Source organism: Nuphar pumila, chromosome 2 (assembly GCF_984573655.1).
Source record: "Nuphar pumila chromosome 2, dmNupPumi1.hap1.1, whole genome shotgun sequence".
Classification (NCBI taxonomy): domain Eukaryota; kingdom Viridiplantae; phylum Streptophyta; class Magnoliopsida; order Nymphaeales; family Nymphaeaceae; genus Nuphar; species Nuphar pumila.
Genome location: NC_143250.1, coordinates 106,295,140 through 106,323,110, shown reverse-complemented (window position 1 = coordinate 106,323,110; position 27,971 = coordinate 106,295,140). Strand labels below are relative to the sequence as shown.

Genomic DNA, 27,971 nt, shown 5'->3' with positions numbered 1-27,971 from the left:
TCACCTTTAGGTATACCAAGAGGAAAGCCAACGTCAAAACCAGAAGCAGCAGAGCGCCCCCTTCTCCTCCGCAGGGCACCCCTCCAAGGATATGGCCCTTCATTTGGGCACCTCTGGGAGGCTCTCCTCTCTACTGAGCCTCCTCCCCACTGCCACTAATGCCAGTGGCGTCCCATCCAGGGCTCACACCAACCATCTGTGTCGCACCAACACCAACTTCTTCTTCGCCCTTTTTCCCTCCACGAGAAACCCGAATGCCAGAGCTTCACTGAATGTAGAAGCCTGGAGTCCCGAGCCCAGCAAGAGCAGCGACTCCAGTTTGTTAGACGACGAGTTCCTGAGGCAGATTTCGGGTGCTAGAGACGCAGAAGAGGCGTTAAGCCTCGTCACAGAGAGACGTCCCGAGAATGGTGGAGGGACAGTGGGCGCTTCCGATTGTTGCGCTATTCTAGCAGCAGCGATCGATAGGAACAACACCGACCTCGCAATTTCCATCTTCTCGGCCATGCGCTGGAGCGTCGAGCCGGCCAGCGGGCAATCGAGAGATCTTGTAATTTCCATCGAGATTCTCTTTTTAATTTAGCGTTATCTTTTTTGTGGGTATTACGATGGTATTCTGAAACATGATGACAGATTGGTGCTTTGTGTTGGTAGTGCAATTGGAAAACGGGTCATTATTTTTGCTGGTATTATATGTGGGCATAGATTGTAATTGAAATGGTACCCGCTTATTAAGATAGTTCTGTTCGTAAGGTGTTGTAATTGCATTTGCAATGTGAATCATGCATGAGGATTAGTAAGTTTCCACTTTAGTTTGCAAATCCAATGTTTAACATTAATAATGGTTTTGTATGTTTGGCGCTTTACCTTTACATACCCCTGAAATATTAAGTGCTTTTCCGTTTTCGTTTGATGTATACTGTGTAATGCTGAAAGTTGTATGCTTTGTGTGGTCAGCAGTGCAATCTATGGATTAGAATTTGTTGTTTGATTAGTAAACATGTAACACTAACGCAATGAAATTGTCTATTTGACTAGTGACCTAAAATTTTAAATCATGAAGTAATGCAACATCGGAAATAATAAATTGTGATTTGTGATTTTGAGTTGATGCAAGTCATAATGACACAATGCAAATCAATGGTTCAAATTTGACGTGTATTTTGTAATTCTAAAACAGAAATTCAAGAGATAGGATCCTCGGTTCAGAGTTGGAGGTGGCCTAGGCCTGATGTTAGGACTTATGCATGTATGGTTCAAGGTCTGGCAGCATCTATGCGTGTCTCTGATGTAATACAGACAATTTCAGATGTCTCCCGTGTTGGGGTTTTCTCAGGGGAGGAGGTAAGTGTGATGTGTTGGTTACTAGGAAAATTTTAGGGTGTTTTTTCAATCTTCTTTTGTATTTTGATTTGGTGCCTGCATTTATTCTGTGGAGTTTCTTTTTTGAAACCACAGTAGCTATTGACGAATATGATGGTGTACACTGTGTTGGCTAAAGGACTTCTAATCTGTTGAATAGATTTATAAATGTTTTAAACTTTCCACAAAGTGGACAAAACTCTGTACTAAATAAATTTTCTCTCTGCTCATCCTTCTTGTGGTTCTTCAAGAAAGCTCAAATTTTTTAATTTGTAAATCCTTTTTTGACTAATATCATGATGTCAGTAGTTTTGACGACAGTTTTGCTTTATGTTTTCCTTATGAAGGTAACACTGTCATCCAACTTATCAAGTGTTGATTTATTTCTTTATATTGAAATTTGCCTACATTTCTTATTTTCAATGTTTTGGGATTTCTGTCTGCTAACCATGTTTTTAAACTCTTCATATCATCTGAGAATTAGAATGGCTTTGCAGGTGCCTTTTGGAAAGGTTGTAAGATGCCCAAGTTGTATGATAGCCATTGCTGTTACACAACCTCAACATGGAACTCAAGTGCGTATATTTTAGCATTTCTTGCTCTAGCACTCCTGTTCGTGCATTTAGGCTTCTTTCTATGTCATTCAATGAAGCATTTCTCAGATTCCAAAGTGTAATTTTTTTCCTGTTGATCTGAGCCACTATCATTTGTTGTTTATGTCTGATTTTACATTTTATCATGACTTTGTACTTCAAGTTCTATATTTTTTATAAGTTGTAAATTTGTGTAAAAGTTAAGTAAAAAAAGAAAAGGCATGCTATGGAATGATCTTCCTGTTCCCTCATAATATCCTTTTAACTATTAGACCAATACATGCTTTTTGGTCAATTATATCACTTAGCCTCAAGCCTCCTAGATGAACACTTTGGATATGACACAATGAAAACGTAAACTCTTTGATCATTTGATGGTTTATTTCCAAAACTCTTTTTTCTCATTTTCAGACTTATTCCATGGACAGGAATGGCCATTCGGTCACTTGGAGGTTTTAAGGTCTTATCAGTGTATGAATCTTATGTATTTGTGGTTAATGGTGGCTGTCAACTTTCCTTGAAAGTTTTCCTTTTCTTTCCCTCCTGAATCCTGCATTAAATAGTTAGAAATCGCAGGATAGAAAATCCCCAGTCAAATCAAGATTACAAGCTCCTACTAACTATTCAATAAGTTATGATCAGATAGCAAGAGAAAGCAAGTTGATTCTCTTTGTCTGTAAGGAGAAATGTTCATATAGTTGACTATCCATGCCTTTAATTTTGTCTTTTCTTTTTTCTTCCTATCTTAGAATACCTTCCAAAAATCAATATTATGTACCTTCACCTTATTCAAATGTCAGAGATTTCTATTACTACTTGAATTATTCAAGGTCAATGCACTTCTATTCATTTGAAACTGTGCCAGAGAATCTTTACTTGCAGCACAACTGGGTGTCCAAGTGATAATTCACAGTTAATGTGAAAAACATTTGCATTTGCATTTGCATTCATATATTAGAATCTGTGTTTTTCATTTTATACCTCGTTATGCTTATTTACTTCCATACTGCAATATTGATGGAGAATATCTTTGTCCTATACAACATAGCTGAAGCTTTTATTTTTTATTTCTTTCCCCCTACGCTTCCTCTGTTGGAAAAATGGCAACAGATCAGGTCCTAGATCACAACGAGAAAAATTTCTGCATCGAGAATGGTCTATCTTAGAGTCAGTTTTGTTGCCTTAAGTATCTCCTTGAATTATAAACATCTTTCATGCAGCTAGCTTCTTGCTCAAAATGCCACTATCAATATGAGCTGTTTTCTGGTGATATTGTCAGCATTGACTCTGAAGCTATTAGGTTAGTGAAATTGGCATGCATTGCAGTAGTATCTGTATCTATACTTCCATTTGTTATAGAGAGGTATTACCCTTGCTAATTTTAACAAGCTGTTGCAAAGTTAATATTTCATAATGTCATGTGCTTCTCCTATGTTTTCTGAATGTGTGCACATAGACAAATATAATATATATATATATATATGCCATGGTTGACTACATGTGCAATCAACCTGGCATAGTGGCATCTCATTGTTGCAAGTTGTTTTGACTCAATCTGACCCTGTAGATGTGTTCGGCATGGTTGATTTGTTAGGATCCATCCTTAGATTGCACTTTTCGCTATGAAAAAATATACTTTTAAATAATTAATTCTTGATGCATTTATGGCCATCGATTTTTGAATTGCTGGAAAACCCTGCACATGCACATTGGAATTCGATGAAATCAAAAGCCAATTCTCCACTAAATGGACCCTGTAGATCACATCTGTAGGGTTAGATTTACCAAAACAGCAAACCATAAAAAAATGGCAAGTGCTAGATTGTCCATAGCAAATATATATGGAGTATTTTGGTCAAGTATAATATGTAAATGTATAGTTAAGAGTAGTATCCTCCATTAGTAGGTTGTGAATTCCAATGATTTTGTGACTACAATGTATGTAATGCCCCAAAATCCTGAACTTGTAAATTTTAGGAAAGATTTGAAATTTTAATAACTAGACCTTTTTCAGAATTAAAAATGATAGTTCAACGGAAATAATATTTGAAAAAAACAAGTTGGCGAACCTTGGGCGGATTACAAACAAAATTTTCAACCAACAAATTGGGTCCCCAAATGTCTCGAATTTGGGTCCGCATTTGCATAAATCCATTCAAAACCATGAAGATTCAAAACAAGGTTTTAGATAGAAATAGTGTTATATAAAAGTCTTTATACAAAATTACAAAATGTGCTTAGGAGCGAATAACAGAGAGAGTGGATTCTTGATGTCATCGCGTCATTCCCTGCAATATCCGTTTATTCATCACCTGAATCCCATAAAATGGGTCAGACTCATGAAAGCCTAGTAGGTGCAACGTCATCAGAAAAGAGAACAAGACTATAGCCTATGTTGCTGCTGTCGGGAGGATTAGGGGTGACAACGGTGCAAGTGGCGTTGTTGTGGCACTTTTATGACAAGGGTCTAGCCCCTACCCGCCATCGGTGGCGCGATAGGAGCCAGGCCACTGTCAGCAGTAGTGGCTGGCAGCAACAGTGGCAAGTAGTTGTTGCCCTAACTGTCGTCGGCAGCAACAGGCTAGGAAGAGAGGGGTGGTGGCGTCGACCACCCTACTCTGCCGACCACCACACAACAACAACATCGAGCTGTTGTTGTTGTCCTTTGAGAAAGACAAAGGAGGAAGAAGGGGAAAGGGAGAGGCACTGGGCTCACCTGATCTGGATAGCAGCGGCGGAGGGTGCAGGATACGCTGCCATAGAGCGGAGGGTGGTGGTCTGTGGAACCGACGAGGGCAAGAGGGAGAGTGAGAACGAGAGAGATAGTAGAGAGGGAGAGAGAGAGTTTGAAGAAAAAGACCCCCCCCCCCCTAAGGGTTTAAATAGGGAAGAGGGGGGTTGGTTTCAGGATGTCGACATGGGGTGTCGACATCCTTGGTTGGATCCGATTGAACCCAACATGGATCCAACCCCAAAAGGTTTGGGTTGTTTCGGATGGGGTTGGGTCCAGTTGGACTCAACTCAAACCTTTATTCTAATATATATACCCACAAATAAGTATGGGTTGTGTTTGGATTTGGATCTTATAAAGATCCAAATAAAAAACAACCTTAAAATGAGAACTTTAAGAAAAGGTTTGTAGTTGGATCGGATTTAGATTGGATTTTGATTCCAAATCATGTATTGGTGCTTGTGTTTTTAATCGGTTTGGGTCCGAATGGACTCAAACCCCAAATATTTTACGTGAGATCCATATTTGTCTCGTTTGGCTTTTGGATTCAAACACATGTATCTATGTATTAGTTTTGATATATATATATATATATATATATATATATATATATATATATATATATATATAATTTGGTCATTGCATGCTTTGAGAATTGATCCCTATTTCTGGGTCCAATTCTAGATTCCAAAAGTTTATCAACATGGATTGCTTTTGGATCCAAATTGTTTTGAGGTTGGATCCCTCTAATGGATCCAGACTTATGTCTAAATGGTTTCGAGTGATTCGGATCTCTCCAGAGTCTCATGTTTCTGCAATACTCTGAATCGGGTCCCGTAAATGGATCTGAGTCCTTGTTATATGGCTCTATAAGCTTGGATCCATACTGGATCCGAACATAATAAACTAAGAGATTCGGTGAATCTCACAAAGTGTCAAAAGTACCATTGGAACCGAGTTTCATGGATGTAAATCCGTGTGGATCCTCTATCGAGATCCAGATCCAGATCCATAATGAATTTGATTAAGCTCTATACCTTTTTAACATCCAAAAGTTCATGGATTTATTCATGGTTGATGAATTTTTCATAAAATACTGGAGATAATCCTAGAAAATTTGCGGACTTTGCAATGTATGGTTTTAATTGGCGAAGATGATGGGTTTGTCTCACCCATGGTTGCCAGTTGAGGAAGCGGGAGCGGGAAGCGAGGCACTTTCAAAATTTTAGGAAGCGGGGAAGCGTGGGACCACTTAGGACCGATTCGGGAAGCGTCTCGGAAGCGACCTAGGAAGCGTCTCGGAAGCGACCTAGGAAGCGTCTCGGAAGCGAGGGGGAAGCGAAAAAATAATAAAAAAAATTAAAAAACACAAAAAATTGAAAAAACAGGGGAAGCGAGGGGAAGCGTGAAGGGAAGCGCGCTTCCCAAAAAAGGGGGACGCTTCGGAAGCGCGATGTTTCGCGCTTCCCCTTTTAGCTAGGCGCTTCCGGTAACCCTGGTCTCACCTCACACATTTTACTATTTTGTTGATCATAGCCCTATGATGTTCAAGTATATGTCTTTTTAATTTTAGTCATTTGCATTTATTGAATTTAAAATCGCAGTATTATGGTAATTAGTCCATATTTTATTTCAAATTTTCCATGCAAGCCATTTTTCCATTATTGTTTGTAATTTTTATGTGGAAAAGGAGTGCAAAGGAAATAAAACCTGATTCTTCTGGTTAACCTTCATGATTCATGAGTGAAAGGCAAAACTAGTCAGACTGGGTAAGAGGTCTTTAGACCTTGCTTTAAATGGCTTCTAGCTTAGAAATCACAAATTGGATGGTCATTTCTGGTCCGTGAATGGTTGTTCTTAAGCCATAAATATTCTAAAGTCAAGATTCAAGTCTCTTGGTTCGTCAAAGCAGTGCCTGTTCCTTGTTGGACTAGGAATTTCTAGTTGACATTTGTAACTAAAGTCTTTAATGTTGGCTTTCTTGTTCACAGCTGTTCATTAAAATCTCCCATTTCTGTAATTTTGAATGGTATCTGCTGTTTCTAACTTGTAAGAGGGCTGTTTTATGAAAACGTTCCTTCCTATTTCAACTCCTATTGATGTTTGATGAAGTCATGATGCACCTATCATTTTAAACATTTTGAAAAGCATAGTTCTTTGAGGGGCCATTTGTTTACTTGAGGAAAAATGTCTCAACAAGGATTTGGGGAAAGCTGCAACCAAAATGACGGATGATCAAACTCTTGATTTGAGGTCTTGGGCAAGGTCGTAAGTATCATATCGTTACCCGTATCGGCGGGGCCCAAAATAAGATACGTATAGTAAAATATCGTAATTTGTTAATATTTTTTTTCAAAAATTTCAAAAAAATCATGAAAAACCAGAAAAAATTAGTAAAATTTCTAAAAAAATCATAACACATGAAACAATGATGAATTGCACAAAATACAACCATAAAATCACATATGAAGCATTTATGTCTCTATGAGCTGCATAAGACATCATCAAACCAAGGTTGTAAGTAGTGTAGCGTTACCCGTATCGGTCGGGTGAAAATTAGATGTGTATCGTATCACATAATAAAAATCATAATTTTTTTAATAAAAATTCCCAAAAAATCTAAAAAAAATCAAGAAAAATCAGAAAAAATTAGAAAAAAAACCATAACACATGAAACAATGATGAATTTCACAAAATACCTTAGTTGTCAAAGGTGCTAGGTGGAGCCTAGGTGGACTAGTCGGTAACCCAAATAATTTGTTTTTTAAATATACAAAATATGTAAAAAAAGTTAACAAAGTGCTAAAATTAATAACAAACATATATAGACATAAAATCAATCAGCGATAAGCAATAGACAAAACAAAATATGTAGGGATGGCAGTGGACCGGGGGAAAGCGGAGCCTCGCCCCACCTCGCCCCGTTTGGACTGGGGATGAAGGGCATGAAACGGGGATGGAGGCGGCGATGAAGGTTAAAATCCATCCCCGTGCGAGGATGGAGGCGGGGATGGACTTGTGCTTTCCCCTGCCCCGCCTTGCCCTGCCCCGCCTATGCCCAATCCTTCTAAGGGATGACACTAGACCGAGGGGAAATGGGGCCCCGGCCCGCCTCGCCTCGCCCCCGTTTGGACTGGGGATGGAGGACATGAAACAGGGATAAAGGCGGGGGTGGAGGTTAAAATCCATCCCCGTGCGGGGATGTAGGTTCAAATTTTGAGACAGGGCAGGGGTGGAGACCTTGTCCCCCGCCCCCACCCCGATCCATTGCCATCCCTAAAAATATGTCGTCGCACACTATAAGGCAATTATATTAAATAACCTGCTCAAAAAAATTAAGAATAAATGAACAATTGAATAAACAATAGTTACAAATACAATACAACTAACAATGTGAATGAACAATATACAAAAAATAAAATCATATATGCAAATAAATTAATAACAATAGACATAAAATAAGCAATAGACAAATAAGAAGAAGAAATGAATAATTGAATAAACAAACCATGCAACTGATAACTAACAATGTAAATAAAAGGCAACTACATAATTTAAACACAATTAAAGCCTTAACAATATTAAATTCACATTCAAGTCATACTAAAATGTCATAAGTCATAACTAAACTATTAAGAGTTCATGATAACAAAAAACATCACATTTAACCAATGTCTTATATGCCAATCTTCATCTCTAAACTATAAAGATCCTAAAACTAAACTATTTAGGGCATATATGTCATGAATTAGGACAAAAAATCCTTATTGTTGTATCAAACTGCCGCGCCACCGCTTCTTCATATTCGCAGTCTTTTTTGGCAAGTGAATTTAATCGAGCTTGCCATGGTAGGTTATCATCATCATCTTCGGAATCTAGAATAATGGTTGGAATTCCTTCTTTGCATTTTTGCAACATTCTTCTTCTTTCAATTGCTTCTAGTTCAACAATAACATCAACACTAAAAGTTGGAGGAATAGATGGAGAATCATATGGACGTAGATTTTGACAAAGACCTGCAATATGCTGCTTAAATCTATGCAGCCCACATCTAATAATAGCACCACAAAACACACATTTCAATGATGACCTTGGTCGTGGTACATCATTAATGCTTCTTTAGTATCGTCATGCAAAATCATCTCTATGACATGAACGTGAAGACGACATCGAAAGATCTAAAATAATACATAACTAATTAACCACCAAATAAAAATATAGGCATACAAATATTCGACAATAAGTTTAGACACACATAACAAACTTAAGTCATAACAATACAAATGGGTGAAAAAAACACTCTTCCTTGAGTGGAAAAATGGTGAAAATGCACTCCTACTTGAGAAAATTGCAAAAGTCCTCTCCTTTGCGCACGGATCAGCCTCCAAATCGCTCCCATGGCTCTTAGGGTGTGTGGGTTCCCCTCCAGTGGCCTCTACACAAATGAGGGAGTCGGCCCTCAAGAAGTCTTTAAAACCTAAAATAAAAAAATAACACTTTCAGCCTTTTTAAAGTGTGTCAAAGGTGTATCGTACGACACAGTATGCTACAAAGGTATATCGTACGATACACCCGATATGAATACGATAGTACGATACACCTGATACGGATATGATACATACTTGTATCGCGATATGAGTGTGTATCATATCGTTTTCTCCCAAAGTTACGATATGTATCGTATCGTACGTTATGGTATAATACTTACAACACTGCATCAAACATCAACTATTTCATAAGAACAATGCAAAATATTAAATATCTTGCAATTAAAAACATGCCACAAGACTCATACTTTCATATTCCATAAATAAAAATATTATGATAATAGTTGCACTCGATTTTTAATCGGTTTTCAGTCATTACTTGAGTGCTCGATTGCCAGGCCCTCTAATGGCCTCTACACAAATGAGGGAGTCGGCCTTCAAGTGGTCTTTAATAAAAACAAATTACGATTCAACCATTTTTAAAGTGTGCCGAAGGTGTATCATACAATACACCCTGTATCATACGATACGGTATAATACAAGGTTGTATTGTATGATACAAATACGATACACACTCATATTGTGATACAAGTGTGTATAGTATCGTTATTTTCCATAGTAACAATACATATCATACCATATCGTACCATATGGTACAATACTTACAACATTGGTCTTGGGACTTTAAATACTCAAAAACCCCATATTACCATGGAAAACGTTCAACCATCTCATATCCCAAGTGAATGTAATGGCATGCTCATTGAAAGCTTTGGATAGGTATGCCTTGTTAATTAAGTCTTCCTACATAGATTTAATTGGGTTGGATTTTTGGATTTGTCCTTGATCACACATGAACGTGGTCATGCGTAAGCATGCATAACTGGGTTATAAATCTGTAACTGCATGCCTGAGTAAATTTAACTAAGTCTTAGTAAATGCTTTCTATCCATATGAATATGTTTAGGTTAGTTTTACAAAAAAATAATATGCTTGATTATGGCTCACAATTTCTGCTTTGTTTTATTGGTTAAATGTGCATATTACGGGTATTGGAAGTTGGTGTTCATACATATGCCTAAGTGCATACATAAGTATGTATTGCTGGGAAATCTGTGTATGCCACTTTCTCATGGCTATTAGATGTGGCTGGTTCATGCACGTTGGATAAAAAAAAAAAAGGAAACAGATTTATATATATGGATATTTAAATTGGTTTTTGGACATCTTGCAGCTGGGTCACTGGACCAGCCGGGTTAGGCTCGACTGGCCAGGTCTGATCTGGCCTGACCCGGCAGCGCCTTGACGGGCCTGCCAGGTCCAGCTGGAACCAGTACAGCTGGCCTGGCTTGTCCTGCCAGGCCTGCTGTGCTTGCAGGGGCCCAGCCGAGTGGGCTCGGCTGGGCAAGTATTAAAAAAAAAACGAGTCCTTGGCGATCAGCAGCCTGGTTGGGCACGGCCAAGCCTGGCACCACTCGTAAGGTGCTGCCAGACTGGGCTGGCTGGTCGCAGGCCTTGCTGGCTCGACAGAACCAAGCCAATAGGTTGGTTCTGTCAGGCCGGCTGGGCAGCAGTGTGTAACAAAAAAAAAAAAAGGGTGCTTTGGAGTTAGGCAAAGCTGTTTGGGTGGATATATGTATATGTATACTTTCAAAGGGATCACAGCCATATCTTGTGCATAAACGTATATGTTGTATATCTACTTGTCACAATAGAATATTAGACCAATCTTATGAGCTTATGGTTTTTTTTCCAGAAAGGCACTCTGGTTCTGTTTACATTATTATTATTAATTAATAATCAACGTTGCATTTTCTTTTGATTGATAGTAACTGCACTGCAGACTGTTATAGTATCACTATTATTTTATCGGTATGTCCCACTCTTGTGCATGGTCTGCCAGACCCAGCCGAGCGTCTCGGCTGGGCTGACCTGGCCAGCTTAGGCCTGACAGCTCTCGGCTAGGCTTGGCAGCATCCACAAGCCCGGTCTGGGCCTGTGTATTGGCTGCCAGGCCCAGCTGACCGAATCGGTTAGTACCTCTTTCAAAAAAAAAAAAACTGTACCTTTATGTGGTATGGCCATATGTAATGAAGTATGCGGAAGAATTTAAGAATGCCAAAGCATTCACAATGTCCAACACGGACAAATGAAACAACCACAAGAGAGAAAATCCACCAAGGGATATACGAAGGGCCTTATAATAAGGCTACACACATAAAAGAATATTTCTTTTATTGAAGAGGAGCTCTCTAAGAGCCATGCCACATACAAGGGGGGTTCCCTCTATTTATAAGAAAATGAGACCAAAGGGGCTCCCAATAGAGTCGTTGGGAGCCCCCAACGGTCACAATTGTGACCGTTGGGGGCCCCAACGACTCCATTGTGGGGCCCCTTTTGGTATCCCAAAAAGCAATTTTAGAAAATAAAAAACAAAAATTAAAAAACAGAAAAAGGAAAGCAATAAAACAAGTACCCCTATTGGGTACTTGTGAAAAGACCATAATACCCCTATCAGGTATTATAGTGAATACATCTATATTTATATATATATATATAGATGTATTATTACATATGTCTTAACACCCCCCCTCAAACTTTACGGGGAGATAACCGAAAGTTTGCCAAGAAGGAACAATAAGCGAGGAGCAGGCAGGGCTTTGGTAAAGAAATCTGCAAGTTGATATTCTGAAGTGACGTATGGCAGTGTAACTGTCCCACGAAGATATTCATCACGTATATAATGACAGTCCATTTCAATATGTTTAGTCCTCTCATGGAATGTGTGGTTGCTGGCAATATAGATGGCACTTTTGTTGTCGCAACAAAGCTTCGAAGCACCGGTAATTTCAACTCCCATATCTTGAAGAAGACTTCGAAGCCACACAAGCTCCATTGTAGTAGTTGCCATAGCCCTGTATTCTGCTTCAGTAGACGATAATAAGACTTTCTGTTGTTTCTTGTATCTCCAAGCAATTAGCGAATCTCCTAAGAAAACACAAAAGCCAGTAGTCGAGATTCGATCATTTGGGTTTCCTCCCCAATCAGCATCAGTATAAGCCAGTAAATCTAAGGAAGAGAGTGAGGATAGGAATAGCCCTTTAGTCAAAGTATTTTTGATGTATCGAATGATCCGAAGCACAACACTCATATGCACAGATGTAGGAGCATGCTGAAATTGGCTTGCAGAGTGCACAACATGAGCAATATCAGGCCTGGTGATAGTCAGATAGGTGAGGGAGCCGATGAGTTGTCTGTAAGGCGTAGGATCATCCAGCAGAACTCCATCCTCTAGTCGTAGTTTAGCATTGATAACCTCGGGTGTCTCCACCTTTTTGTCATCTGAAATCCCAGATTTGGAACATATGTCTGTAGCAAGCTTCATCTGTGACAATATATACCCTCGAGGAGAGTATGCTACTTCTATACCAAGAAAGTACCTGAGAAAACCCAGATCAGACATATCAAAATTATGTTTTAACATATTTTTAACATTAATAATACCACTTTCATCATTGCCAGTGATGATCATATCATCAACATAAAGCAGAAGGATGATGATACTATTACCTGCACGTTTAACAAAAAGAGCAGTGTCAGTATAACATGAACGAAATCCCAATTTTAACATGATAGCACTAAATCTATCATACCAAGCCTTAAAGGCTTGTTTAAGACCATATAAACCTTTTAATAACCGAAGAGTTTGACCTTGGTTAACATTAATTCCCGACGGAGGGTCCATATATACTTCTTCTTTCAACTGACCATTAAGAAAGGTATTTTTAACATCTAATTGAAATATAGGCCATTTTTTAGATGATGCTACCGCTATTAGAGTTCTAACGCTTGTCATGCGAGCCACGGGGGCAAAAGTCTCCTCATAATCGATGCCATATTCTTGTGAATATCCCTTAGCAACTAATCTAGCTTTATAACGTTCTAGGGAACCATCACTTTTTGTTTTGACTTTGTAGACCCATCGACATCCTATAGTTTTTTTATTTGGAGGAAGGTGAACTATTTCCCAAGTTTTAGCCTTATTTAAAGCATCTAGTTCAACTTTCATTGCTTCAACCCAATGAGGAATATTTTTTGCTTGATTATAGTGGGAAGATTCATAATAAGAATGCAAGGCAATTAGACAAGCTCTATATTTAGGTGAGAGAGTTTCATATGAGACAAACCTATTAGGTGGAATTGATTCTCTAGAAGAACGCCTAAGGGAGGTTTCTTCTAGGGGTTCATTAAGCCGCAAGAATTTTTCTAAAGCACTAATAGGTTGTGCTTCCTCACGCCGAGTGTATACTTGGAGATTGTCACCATTAGTTGGTGATACACCATTATCATGAGTATTTTCTAAAAATTCTGGATGACTCAAAAGGTCATCATTTGAGTCTTCTAAAAGATCATTGATAAACATATGATCAATTTCATTTGGTTTTTCCAAAATTTCAAATCCATTTTCATCTTCTAAAAAGGTCACATCTTTGGAGACAAATAATTTATTGTTCTTATAGTCAAAGCATCTATACCCCTTTTGATTTTCACCATATCCTAAAAATACGCATTCTATTGCTTTAGGTGACAATTTATCTCTTTTATGTAAAAGAACAAAGCATTTACACCCAAAAATACGAAGACAATTGTAGTCGGGTGTCATATTGAAAAGTTTTTCATAAGGAGAGATATTGTTCAATTTTGAAGATGGCATCCTATTGATTAAATAGGTGGAGGTTAACACGGCTTCGGCCCAAAAACTTTTAGGAATATTTTTAGAAATGAGTAAGGATCTAGTGGTTTCTAAAATATGTCTATGTTTTCTTTCCGCTAGACCGTTTTGTTGAGGAGTTCTTGGGCAAAATTTTTTATGACAAATGCCATGTTGTTTAGATATGATTGAAAATCATTTGATAAGTACTCTCCACCCGAATCGGATCTAAGAATGGATATTTGACTTTGAAATTGATTTTGAACTTTTGCATGAAATTCTTTGAAGAAGTTAAAAACTTCCTATTTAAAGTTAAGAAAATAAATCCATACATATCTAGTATAATCATCAATAAAAGTAACATAATACGAATAACCACCTTTGGATAGAACCGGAGATGGTCCCCATACATCGGAATGCACCAATTCAAAAGGTCTTGTTGTCACAAAAGTTCTAATAGGGAAAGGAGTAGACTTCATTTTTCCAAAAATGCAATCTTTGCAATTGATATTTTTTTCTTTACAAAACTTGTTTCCAAAAGAAAAAGGATACATTTTAGAGTAACTTGGATGTCCAAGCCTTTTATGCCAAGTTTCAATATTTTTGTTTTGGACATAAGTACAAAATGAGGTATTTGGAAGTATTAAGTTATCCATAAAATAAAGGTCTCCCTTCCTATGGCCTTGCCCAATCCGCTTCCCGGACTGGAGATCCTGCACAAAGCACCCTTGGGATGAGAAAGATATTTCACATCCATGATCGGCTATTTGAGAAACGGAAAAGAGGTTAAGATTTAATTTAGGAACTATTCTAACTTTTGGAACAAGAAAATTTTGAACATTTTTAGAATCAAGAGTTCCAATACCATTTATTTTGAGAAAAGTTCCATCGGCCGTAGAGACACAAGATATTTTTGAATTGGTGTGCACATTGGTTAATGCATTTTCATGAGGAGTCATGTGAAAAGAAGCTCCAGAATCTAAAATCCAAGAGTACGTACCGGGAGGTGATGATGAGGCAATGGCGGCATCGAAGGTGGAAGAAGTAGCCTTTAGAATTTGTTGGAGAGCCAAGGAGATTTGTCCAAGAGTATCTTTGAGATCCCCGTTCTTGTCGTCATCTTCTTTGGTGGATGATTCTTCAACGGAAGCCACCTTTGGCTTGAATGCCCCATTTAGCTTTGGGCAAACTGGTTTAATATGTCCCGGCTCATAACAATGATGACATATAATCATTTTTCTTCCACCACTCCCTTGCTTACCAAAATGAGGTGGTTTGTATGTTTTAACATGATTGCCGGGTTTAGATACGGCAAGAACTTTCTCTATGCTTTTACCCATGCTATGCCTAGTCTCTTCTTGGGTAATCTCGGCAATAGCCTCTTCTAAGGGAGGAAACGTAGATCTATGGAGAAGTGAGGATCTAACTTGTTCAAATTCGGGACGAAGCCCAAATAAAAATTGAAACAATCTATCTTGTTCCATTTGTTTTTGTCTTAGTACCACATCCTCCATAGCCACCCATTTAGGCTCTAAAAGAGCCAATTCATCCCACAAAGGATTTAGAGCACTATAATAATCTTGTATCCTCATGTCACCTTGTTTTGTGGTTCTTACTTTTTCTTGCAAAAAATAAGCTCTTGTAAGATCCTTTAGGGTAAACATACCCTTCATAAAAAACCAAGCTTCATTTGCTCGGCGGAATTTTGCAATATTTGCACATACCTTGAGTTCGACATTATTCATAAACCATGCTAGGATTTTTGCATGGTTACTTTCCCAATCTTCCATTTGGTGATTATAATCTTCAATGGCCTTGAGATGAGCATCGCCTTCAAGTGCTTTCTCTTGATCTCCTTCCATCTTTGTGAGCTTAAGTTGGGGTTCCGGAACGGTTCCCATTACATAACCCCAAAGCTTCTTGCCTTTAGGATTATTCTCTATTGCGGATGCCCACATCATGTAATTTTTCCCATTGAGTTTGAATGATAGATCGATCTTGACTTCCATTGCTACAAAATGAAGATGTGAAAAAGAAAGGAAGTAGAGAGAGACACGATTTTACCTTAGAAGATCGTATGACTCTGATACCATGTAATGAAGTATGCGAAAGAATTTAAGAATGCCAAAGCATTCACAATGTCCAACACAGACAAATGAAACAACCACAAGAGAGAAAATCCACCAAAGGATATACGAAGGGCCTTATAATAAGCCTACACACATAAAAGAATATTTCTTTTATTGAAGAGGAGCTCTCTAAGAGCCATGCCACATACAAGGGGGGTTCCCCCTATTTATAAGAAAAGGAGACCAAAGGGGCTCCCAATAGAGTCGTTGGGAGCCCCCAACGACTCCATTGTGGGGCCCCTTTTGGTATCCCAAAAAGCAATTTTAGAAAATAAAAAACAAAAATTAAAAAACAGAAAAAGGAAAGAAATAAAACAATTACCCCTATTGGGTACTTGTGAAAAGACCATAATACCCCTATCGGGTATTATGGTGAATACATTTATAAATACATCTATATTTATATATATATATATATATATATATATGTATTATTACATATGTCTTAACACCATACTGGGCCAGACCTGGATAACCTTCATACTGGGTTGACAGGCCCGACTGCCTGGCCTGTTAAGCCATATAAGCCACTCTGCTGGGCAAGTGGGTATTATAAAAAAAAAAAAATTTTTTTGGTTAACAGGTTTGCAAACCCAGCTGACTGTTAGTCAGCTGGGCATGTGTTTTTGGGCTGGCTGGCAGCCCAGCCGAACCCAGTTTCAGCTGGCCTGCCAAGTCCCCGTGTCGTTGCATAGGCCCAACCCTTTGTCGGCCGGACAGGGAGTTCAAAAAAAAAAAAAAACGGGGGAGAGCTTGTGTAGCAGAGTGTGTGTCCTGCTACAACCAGCTGATTGGGTTCAGCTAGGTGGGGTTTGAACCCCAGCCGACGGGGTCGGCTTGGCCTGATAGGCTTGCATCAAGAACATGCACTTTTAGCACTTGGCTTGTGAAATCTGGAATTTTAATCTCTCTATGCATGTTAAATTTCAAGAATGTGTTATGTACATGTACTTTGATTTAACTACATGTTAAGATTGGAATTGTTTATATGTTTGATGTGACATGCTTAAGCATCATACTATGATAAGGTTTGCTTTAAGTGCATGGGCATAGATAAGATTTATGTGTGTTTTGCATGTACATGAATGCTCACTTGTCCAACTTAAGATGATTCATAAATGGAAGCATGTTTGTGAAATGGTCACATAAAGGTACATGCACATGAATACCGAGCACATGCACATGAAGGTGGTATATCATGCATAGGTTAAATTTGCATATATGAATGTGCATTTAGAAAGCATGAGGTTTATTTCCTATATGATATGTTGTTATGGTTTTTGTATATGGTGCATCGATGATCGAAACTAATCATCGTGGGCCGGGTGAGCCTCGAGCTGTAGTTTGCTCCTTTATTTATTCTAAATGCATCGTAAAAATCACATTAATATTTTGCACTGTTCTATGTGTTTCCACGGGCGGGAGTCCCGTGATGGCTCTCGCAGGAGTAGATGCGAGTTGTTGACTTTGTTTGCATGCTGAATTGCAAATTAAAGAGACGAGATAATAATAATCTAATAAAAATAAAACAGTGCAATGTACTTTCTAAGATGTCTCATCGGGAGTACGAGACTCTTGGAGTTGCGGTTTTGGGGAAACCACGAGGATACAAAAACTCTGTGTGCATTGTTGTTGCCCCTGAACCCGATATTAAGGTTCTTTCTTCTGGCTACGGTTTTAGAGAGAATTCGCCACTTTGCCTGGGAGTGATGTGTAGATACAGCTGTTGTTTTGGTATACCAAGAAAAGTGACACTTGTGGATGAGTGATTTGTCTCCGATATTAGATTGGTAGTTTAATGTTCCGAAGGCTATTTCGGTCGAATGCTAAGTTTGAAACTTAGTAATAAAATACAAATTGTGTGCTAAGCTATCTTGCGAACCTAACTTGACCTCAGAGATTTTATCCGTTTGGTGTATCCGTGGGCAACGGTACTGTGGTGTATGTTGTTTGCTGATGATATTGTTTTGATTGATGAGTCTAGAGCTGGGGTTAATGCTAAGTTAGAATTATGGAGACAGACATTGGAAGCTAGAGGTTTTAAGTTGAGTAAGAGTAAGACTGAATATATGGAATGTCGGTTTAGTAAGCAACGAAGTAGGGATGGGAGTGTAGTGAAGCTTGGTGAGCAAGATATACCGGTGAATGATTATTTCAAATATTTGGGATCCATCATTCAAAAGTATGGAGAAATTGATGGAGATGTAAATCATAGGATAAAGGTTGGGTGGATGAAATGGAAAAGTGCTACTGGAGTGCTGTGCGATCGTAGAATGCCATTGCGGTTGAAGGGAAAGTTTTATAGGACGACTATTAGACCCGCTTTACTATATGGTACGGAATGTTGGGCTGCCAAGAGACATCATATTCAAAAAATGAGTGTAGCTGAGATGCGGATGCTTAGATGGATGTGTGGAAATACAATAAAAGATAAGATTCGGAACGAAGAGATACGTAAGAAGGTAGGTGTTGCACCCATTGAAAATAAGATGCGAGAGAATCGTTTACAGTGGTTTGGACATATTCGGCGAAGGCCTAATGATGCTCCAGTTAGAAGGTTGGAGAAATGGGAAAATATATTAGTTAAAAGAGGTCGGGGTAGGCCTAGGAAGACTTGGATGGAGATGATAGGAAAGGATATGAATGCTTTGAACCTCACCGAGGACATGGCGTTGGATAGAAATGATTGGAGGAAAAGGATTCATGTGGAAGACCCAAAATGAATTTCTTTTTTGGTTCATATCGCTGACCCCAATTGTTTTGGGATGAAGGCGCAGTTGTTGTTGTTGTTGTGGTGTATCCGTGGGCAACGGTAATTAAAAAGAGGAACTTAAATTGTGTGCATTTAATAGGGACATGCATATAAAAAAAAATTCTAATAAGAGGTAATAATTTAATCATGCATTGCACTGAAGTCATGCATATTCCTGTTATGCATTAGATCATGCATGTTTACCTGTTTTCTTAACTGTTAAATGATTGTATTGCTTAAATTGTGATCCCTGATATTTATTAAATGTTTCCTCATGCTTAATAATTATCTCTATTGCATGAATGCTTATTCGAATTATGTATTTGTCATAATTGCATTCTTTTAAGTTATTGCATGAATTCATATTTGTATTCTTTATGCTTATTTGATTCATTAGAAGGATGCATATGCATAATTTCTCGAATTTCTGACACCCTACTTCTGTGGTTTTTCGCAGCCGCAGGGGATCAGTGAAGTGACTCACTTTGGGGAGAGCTACGAGTGCTATACGTTTGCTAGATAACTTCACAGATGGACAGTGTGACTCTGCTTTTCTTTACTTTTCCTTTACATTCAATTGCTTATGCACTCTGAATTTTCTTATGCAATTATCTCGAGACTATCATTAATTATTCAATAAAAGTTTGGTTTGGTTTGATATGGATGATAAATGTAAGATCTCTTGTGGTTGGTTGTATTATCCAATTGTGAGTGGAACTGTAAAGGTTCTGGGAATGTTTCCGCAATGGTTTAAAAAAAAATCCGCATTTTCAAGGGTTATGAGTTAGGGTCATTACAAAACACCTTTTCTAAAAAAATAACTTTATTAAGCTATCAGAGTTACCTTTTTTACCTCAAAAAGCAGCCTTGCATTTTAAAAAATGCCATTATTTTCGTGTGTTTTAAGCATTTTTGTAAGGTTGAATCTATCTAATGTTAAACCTAGCTAGTTTAATGGTAGATCAACCCTTAGCCAATTCCCCCAATGTTTAACAATTTGACTATTGATAGCAAGCGGATATCGGGAACCGTAGCAAGACTTTTAATTCATACAGTTTTATGCTTCCAAGATGATGCTTCTTGTCCTATGCTTGTTCTGACTGTGTGATATTTTAGATTACTTGGATCATATTCAAGTGTGAAAATGAACTTTTTTGCTTCTGCACAACCATTATCTTCTTTGCATTTGATCTTTGTCTATAGTGGAAACTGATTGGTGAGCCAAATTATGGTTGGGGAGTTACACAATCACTCTTTTCTAAAGTTCCCAGTTTTTTTTTTTCTGTCTCCTCGGCACTCTATGCTATGTTACCGCCTATGTCACACGGACTCGGCTAGGGAGGTGCCGCACCCGAGTCGACACGCCCCGACACGGGTGCGGCTTCGGACTCGGCCTGGACTCGGTCAACGCCGAGTCGGACTCGGTCAACGAGTCGAGGCCGAGTCCGTCCATATTTTGGACTCAGTCAACTTTGACCGAGTCTAAAAATGTCTATTGAAAAAACTAAAAAAACGATTTTTTTTATATAAAAAGAGACAGTGCACTGTGCCTGTGCCTGTGCCTATTTACTGTGCACAGTGCACAGTGCTGTGCCTGTGCACTTTTTAAATAAAATAAAATAATATTTTTAAAAATAAAATACAATAAAATAAAATAATATATATAGATATATATATAGCCGAGTTCCCGTGTCCAAAAATTTTAAAATTGCGCCGCACCCGTGACGCACCCGCACCCATGTGACATAGGTTACCGCGACACGGCAACACGGGTACTAGTATGTCGACACAGGTACTGATACCTGGACACGACATTTGCTGTGTCCTATATTATATTATATTATATATTATATATTTAATATATAATATATATTTTCAGTATATATTATATATATATAATAAATATTTTAGATATATAATATATATTTTTCTACATTTTTTAAAATTACCATGTTGTACCCTTGGTACCCAAGTGACATAGACTCTATGTTTATATGTCAATTTCAAATTTTTAGTATGTTTGTATGTTAATTTCATTTTTGGGTATGTTTATGTGTCAATTTCATTTTTTTGGTGAGAGCAGTGGCATTTGCAGCTCTTGTGACACTTTTTTTCTTCTCCCTAATGATTGACATTGCTTGTATCATTTAGATTTTGACGATGGTACATCAGCAGGAGCCTTCTAGATGAAAGTTCGAAGTGACAACCTTGTGCAGATGAAGGTAACAGGATTTTGGATGTCATCCAGCGTCCTGCAGGACCTCTCGGGTAAAAGACACCCCTCAAACATCCACACAAAACCACTTGTATATAAAAGATAACTAATAGATGGTTAATCCATATTTATTTTTGAAAAGCAAGGTCCTCAACTGCTTTTGAATACATCTGCCCTTCTTATTTTACCTGATTACTGCAGTTCGTGATACTTTTTGAGAGGTCGAAGTCGTCTTTACAACAATGATGATAGAGTTTGGAATTTATATATCTTTACTTTGTCAAGCATGACTCATCCTTAGTTTTATGGCCTTCTAGAATGTTGATTGGAAAATTATCCATCTTAATGCATGGAAAAATTTTCGGTTATAGTGCCTCCAAGAATTGTGCAAGATAAATGGTCTGTGGGAATATGATCTTAGGATTTATTAGCTCCACAACTAGTTTATTCATTGCACATGATAGATCACAATTACAGACTTGGGAGGATTGATGTCTTGAGATTTTAAAAAATACTTGTCTAAAAAAATGTTGAGCTTTTAGAAACGAATTTATGCTCCTGACCTGATGTATTTAGCAAATCATCTCTTTGACCATACGCAAGGGACGCCACCCATGGGTTTCAAACTTGTGACATCCCGTCAACTTGACATTCACAAGTCGCCCCTACCAGATGAGTGGAGCCCTTCAGTTCTGAACTAGGAAATGTTATGTTGAACAGAGTCATTTGGAGACAAAAGAAAGTAATTTCTTTCTGTAATTCAAATTGGTACATAATAATTGAAAATCATATTTTCTCTTTATCCAAACTCATACCCACCATAATTGTCATTCCTTGAATGATTGAATCATAATGTGAATATAATTAATGTAAATTTTACCCATTCTACTCTCAATAAGTCTTTATCTCCTCTATCCATTTTTTCCTTCCCTCCCTTCCCTTCCCACCTAAACATGCCCCCACCTCAGGACCATCTCACCCGTCCAACGCCCAATTCTGTATGTGTGTCATATCAGGATAGATATAATTGGATGTTAGTATAATCAGATTCAGTTTTAGATCAGGAATCGGATAAAGAAAACATTTACAAATCCAGATTCAATTAGCTATATACCCTAATTGGATTCACATTTATGTGCAACCAAAGATGGTAGAGGCATATTCAGATTCAATCTCTACTTTAGACCAGAGTTACTAGAGTTACTAGAAGCTTCTTAGATAGGTGGGAAGTCTGTTTTTTAATTCTTACAGTAAAATATCATGAAATTTAATAAGTTACTTTTATTTTAGTTTTTATTTAGGTTCCATTTTGATTCTCATTCAATTCTTGTATTATTTTTTTAATTTCTCGCTTCCACTTTTTATACATTTTAAAATGCATTACTTCTCGCTTCCGCTTCTCTTATCATTTCTTGCTTCCGCTTCCTAGTATAAAAACTTTGCTTTAGATGTTAAAACATAAAGTCAAATCATAGCTGGTTAACTAGTTGGATTCAATTGTTTATCAAATCCGTTTGAATTCAGTTCAGTCAAATATATGGTCCAAGACTTGACTATGTGTCTCATAGCCCGTACCACTTGAATATATATATATATATATATATATATATATTATATTCAGCCCAGGCTCGCCCCATGGCGGGCTGGGCCAGGCCAGGCCGTCCCGGCCGTCCCAGCCCAGTGCCCACATCTAGATGCAGCCATAAAATACAACTGTTCTCTTACACTATTTGACTCCAGGAATCTTTCATTGATCTATTATAAGCAATAATTGCACATGAATGAAGACCAAAGAACCTTGTGACATGTCTTGAATTATTCTGTTTATGGCACATGTTCACTTTGTCATCTTATAAACACACAGACCAATCTGAGCGTTGGGCCCATCCTTTTTTTTTTCACCCTTTTAATTCCCCTCCTTTATTTACCTACTATTTCCTTCAACCAGGATGGACATATCAGCCTTAGTAGGAAAAAAAAAGGCTTACTTTGGATCATGGAAAGGAAGATGAAACATTACAAAATCCACTTATTATAGTAGGCTTGTATTGAAAATTCTTTACTTTCCAAGCTGATGGTTGGTGTTTGATAATGCAAGTTTGTGCTGACAAACCTGGACAACTATTAGAAGCAAATGGACAAATGGTGTCCTAAACCCACGGGTGGCCTCTCTTGCTGCAAGGTCAAAGCTGGGTGTACTCTTCGGTGGGTAGGGGGACCTCCATGATTTTACCAATTAGAAGCCAGCCACCATTGATGGTTTTTTTTTTCCTTGATTTATCCAAAAAAAAAGTATCTGGTGTCCAGCCCACTCTTATCGTGTTCAAAATTTTATTTCTAGTGACAAAAAGAGCATCTTTTTAATCTTGTTATGTTTTTAGTGCTTGTTTACAAGTACCATTTCTAAATCTGTTGGTAACTTGTCATTCTTAATTAGCATATTAAATGGACCTCTTTTTAAAAGTTAAAATGCCTTGATGTAAATACGTCCACAGCACTTTTAAATGGATTTCTTTCACAAATTTCAAAACCCATCTGTTTCTTCCCCAATTTTTGCCTTTTCTTTTCACATTGTTTTTACCATTTTTAACTTCTGGAAATCAAATTTTGAGTTTCACTTGATTTTTAAGCCATGTTGCTTTGAGTCGTCTTGCTTTATGTTGTAACCGGTCGTGGCTGTCCAGACCCATCCTATTAAGTTCACTGTGAATGCATACGAACTAATGAGATTCAAATTTGGATACCACTAAGGCATCTATGATTTATGTAGTTCTGACCAATTTTGTCAGAATTCGTTTCATATCTGAATCTATTTTCAAAACGATCCGAATTGAATCTATCTGAATCAGTCAATTTTATTTTTTAATTTAAAAATCATGAAAATAAAAATTATTCTACAAAAGGGCTGATTCAACCCCTATTCTGCACAAATCGGGTGAATTCTGCTCGATTCCAGCTGAATTGGGCCCGAACTTACCTTTATTTGAGGAGGGCTTGACTCATCCTGAAGCGAATCAATTTCCTGCTGATTCAATTTGAATTGGTTTGATCCTTAGGGCACTTTTGCCTGCTGCAAACACACTCTCTGCTGCATGGATGCCATGGAGAGTGTGTCCGCGAAAAGCAAATCAGAACCCCCCCCCCCCCCCCCCCCCCAATGGAAAACGTTGGGGCCCCCTTTCCAAGTTTGTGTTGCCGCTGTGGGCCTTGCGAAAACACATAGAATGTTGTGCATTTCTGGGGAAAGCCTTAGCTTTCTCTGTCACGCTAACATACCCTTAATCTAAGTAAATCTGTGGTGCTTGGTTCCTTCACTATCGGTACTACTTTATATCATGTAAAATAACAAGGTGAAAAAGTCCCATATAAAAAGTTGTTTGGATCGGGTAACTCATAAAATCACACACACCTCACACAAGATTTAATGTGGTTCGGTCAAAATTCATCATGTATACTCTCTCTCTCTCTCTCTCTCTCTCTCTCTCTCTCTCTCTTATTCACACAGAGAGGAGGAGCTATTCTTGTCTTATATAAAGATTTACAAGTGGTTCATTATGGACTCTACAATCTCATCTTTTTGGAGTTTATATGAATATGAGATTTACAATTGTTAAAAAATGTGATCTCATTAGGAGCAGATGCGGTCATCATAACCACTTGGGATTTTGCCACCTTATAGTCCTCATTGGTCTTCTTCATCATCTTATCATATAGAGATGTTACCACCTCCTCAAAAGTTTTGTTGAACTCAACCACATTAGATGGATTGTTATCACCATGGTGCATTGAATATGAACTCTCCTCAAGATTGGATGTATGTGAGATAAGCATAGTAGTAGTAGGACTCTCCTTGGATAGAGTTGGCATAGCAGTAGGAGTCTCCTTGGCATTAGATTGAAACTGATGTGGGACACTACCTGAACTATTCATCTTAACATGCCCCCTCAAGCCAACCTCTAAGAGGTTGAGCTTGTCTCTGAAATATGTAAACTTTGATTCAGGAAAAGGTTTAGTCACATGTCAGCAATTTGATCTTGAAATGACGAACTTTACCTCAATTTCACCTTTAGAAACTTTTTTTGTACAAAATGCTAATTGCAACCAGATTATCATACCATAAGGTCTTCACCAATGGACGTTTAGCTCAGTTAAAAGTTGCTTAAGCCATGTAAGTTCTAAAACAACTCCAACAATGGCTTTGTATTCAGCTTTTGTACTAGATCTGACAGATGTACATTGTTTGGATGAGTTTTATGATAACAAATTTGTTCCCATATAAGTTAGATAACTACCTGTAGACTTATGATTATCTGGGTATCCAACCCAATCAACATTAGAAAAAAACTAATAATTGTAAAGAGAAAGATTTATTAAGGTGCAGTCTCAAATTAACTGTTTTCTTCAAATATCGCATATTACGTTTTACGTAGATTTGATGACTCTAATTTGGTTCATGCATGAACCGACAAGCTTTATTAACAGAGTAGAAGATGTCAAGCCTGGTGAACATGGCATATTGAAGTGCTCCAACAATGCTTCTATATTGTGTGACATCCTCTAACAATTTGCCACCTTGTTTTGACAACTTCACATTAGGCGCAGCTAGTGTGATCACAAGTTTTCAGTTCGTCATACTTGTCTTAATAAGGAGATCCATAATATATTGCCTCTGACACAGAACAAGACTTAAAGGCTCATGAATGACGTCTATTCTCAAAAAATAATGAAGAGTACCAAGATCTTTATTGGAGAACTCATGTTTGAACTCTGGTATGATATACTTGATATATTCATATGAGTTTCTTGTAATGATAATGTCATCAACATATATCAGAATAAACATATGTAAACCCGGACGATTGTCAATGAACAATGATGGGTCATCCTTAGATTCAGTGAATCCCAGCTTTTTGAGGTAGGTGTGCAACCTTTTGAACCATATTCTAGGGGATTGCTTCAAGCCATAAAGAGCACGACTGAGTTTACACACAAAATCAGGATGAGACTTGTCTTCAAACCCTAGTGGTTGACTCATATACACTTTCTATTTTAATCTAGCATAAAGAAAAAACATTATTAATGTCTATTTGGTTAATTTTTCATCTTTAAATGACAACAATAAAAAAAAATCATTTTGACCGATGTATGTTTGACTACAAGACTAAAGGTTTCAAAATAAGCAATCCCTTCTTATTGACTATAGCCTTTGGCTACAAGTTGAGCCTTATATCTGGTTATGAATCCATAAGCATGCCTCTTAATTTTATAAATTCACTTGCAATCCACCAAATTAGAAGCTTTATCAGGAAGTACCAAGGTCCAAGAGAGGGTTTGCCGTTGATTTTGGGGATCCCTTTCCATGTTTGCATTGTCGTAGGGCCCCCCGTGAAAACACATAGAATGTTGTGCATTTTTAGGAAAAGCCTTGACTTTCTGTGGCATGCAAACGAGCCCTTAATCTATGTAAATTTATGGTGCTTGGTTCCTTTAGTATTGATACTACTTTATATCATGTAAATATCAAGCCACAGTGGTGAAATAGTCTCATACTAGACCTGGTGATAATTAGCTCTATGGAAAATAATTATACAGTATGGGTAATTTGAGGCATTTTTTTAAAAACTCTATAATTTTTTATATTCTTTCTATGTCCAAAATCATAAATATCTAAATTTAAAAAGACCTTTTTACCTTTTGCACATGAGAACTTCTCTTATATATGCGAACTTTCTCTCAAACTTGTGTTTTTACAATTGTTGGAAAGTTGAGACAGATGCCTATAGCTTTCATGTTTTGAGTTAGAACCGAAAACCTCGTTCTATGCTATTTTCTGGTCACTTGCATTGAAAATTCAAAAAAACAGAAAAATGAAAGAGAGATCGAGACATTGGATTTCCACTATCACCAAGATCACCTTGATCTGATGAGTGATTCAGGAAAAACGTCATTTGGAAGATGGACTATTTCTCCTAAACATGCAAACACCAAACATAGGCGAGGATGAAGAAGTCCACATAAAATATAGGCAGACTTGAGTGCATAAATTATAGGCGGACTTGAGGAAGTCCGCATAAAATATGTGTGGACTTTCTCAAGTTCGCATAAAATATATAAGGACTTGAGGAAGTTTGCATAAAATATATGTAGACTTTCTTATTTTGTTCAAGTTTAACAAAAAGTTCGTATATAATTTTATGTGAACTTCGTGAAATTCGCAAAAAAAAATGTGTGGACCTCATTTTAAGTGAGCATATACAACACCTGAGTAGCGAAGCGATATATCACGTGAACTTTATCAGTTTTGTGCATGCGAAGGGTAAAAGGGTCATTCAATAGCTATTTGCGATTTTGAACATAGGGAGAATATAAAAATTGTGGAGTTTTAGGAAAACATATTAAATTATCAGTACGATCATTTTTCGATTAGCTCAGTGGTAACTCTTATGGATAGGATCAAGGAAGCTACTATGGGCTCAATCACTTCTTATGCAAGATGCCTTCCATCTAAGAATGGCAATATCATCCTTGCGCACATCAATCTAAGTGGTGGAGTTAGGGGTGGACATTGGTCTGAGTTACTCGATGGGTAGTCAAGTACCTGGTCCGATTCAGACTCGGCTTAAGCAATGCTTTTTTATCCAAACACAATTAAAGTTAGGTGGGCCGAGGATCATATCGTACCCAACAAACTCTATTAGAATCTTTCATCATGGAACCTTATCCCAACTACATGGAGTTGGCTTTGCGAAGCCTATTTCTCCATTCCTACCTATTTAGAGTGACAACTTTGTCCACTTTACAATCCTTCATTTTTGTCGAGCTCTTTTTTTGTAACGATCATTGCAAATTGGTGGTTTCAAAATCAATTTTCCAAAGGGCGGATTTGGTTTAATATCTTTTAATTTTTTTAGTATTTTTAAGGGTATTTAAATAATTTTTAATATTCTACTTTTTTAATTGACATGTATAGTTTGATAGTAAAAAAATATGA

At 37.6% G+C, this 27,971-nt stretch overlaps 1 protein-coding gene across 4 annotated transcripts; it reads left to right on the top strand.

Moving 5' to 3' along the window:
• The first annotated feature begins 2 nt into the window (after positions 1-2).
• On the top strand, positions 3-25,726 carry LOC149846581 (uncharacterized). 4 transcript variants are annotated; one of them, XM_089998085.1, is made up of 4 exons: positions 3-550; positions 1,860-1,937; positions 19,223-19,305; positions 20,917-21,264. In XM_089998085.1, exons 1-3 carry the CDS (start codon positions 92-94, stop codon positions 19,286-19,288), a joined length of 603 nt encoding a protein of 200 aa, XP_089854211.1. In that variant the 5' UTR covers positions 3-91; the 3' UTR covers positions 19,289-19,305; positions 20,917-21,264. The 4 variants fall into 4 exon arrangements, 2 of the variants coding, with proteins under 2 accessions (XP_089854211.1, XP_089854212.1); XR_016430538.1 differs by lacking the exon at positions 19,223-19,305 and adding an exon at positions 25,463-25,726 and having other exon boundaries at positions 53-550; positions 20,917-21,033; XR_016430539.1 differs by lacking the exon at positions 19,223-19,305 and adding an exon at positions 1,181-1,344 and having other exon boundaries at positions 53-550.
• The last annotated feature ends 2,245 nt before the right edge of the window (positions 25,727-27,971 follow it).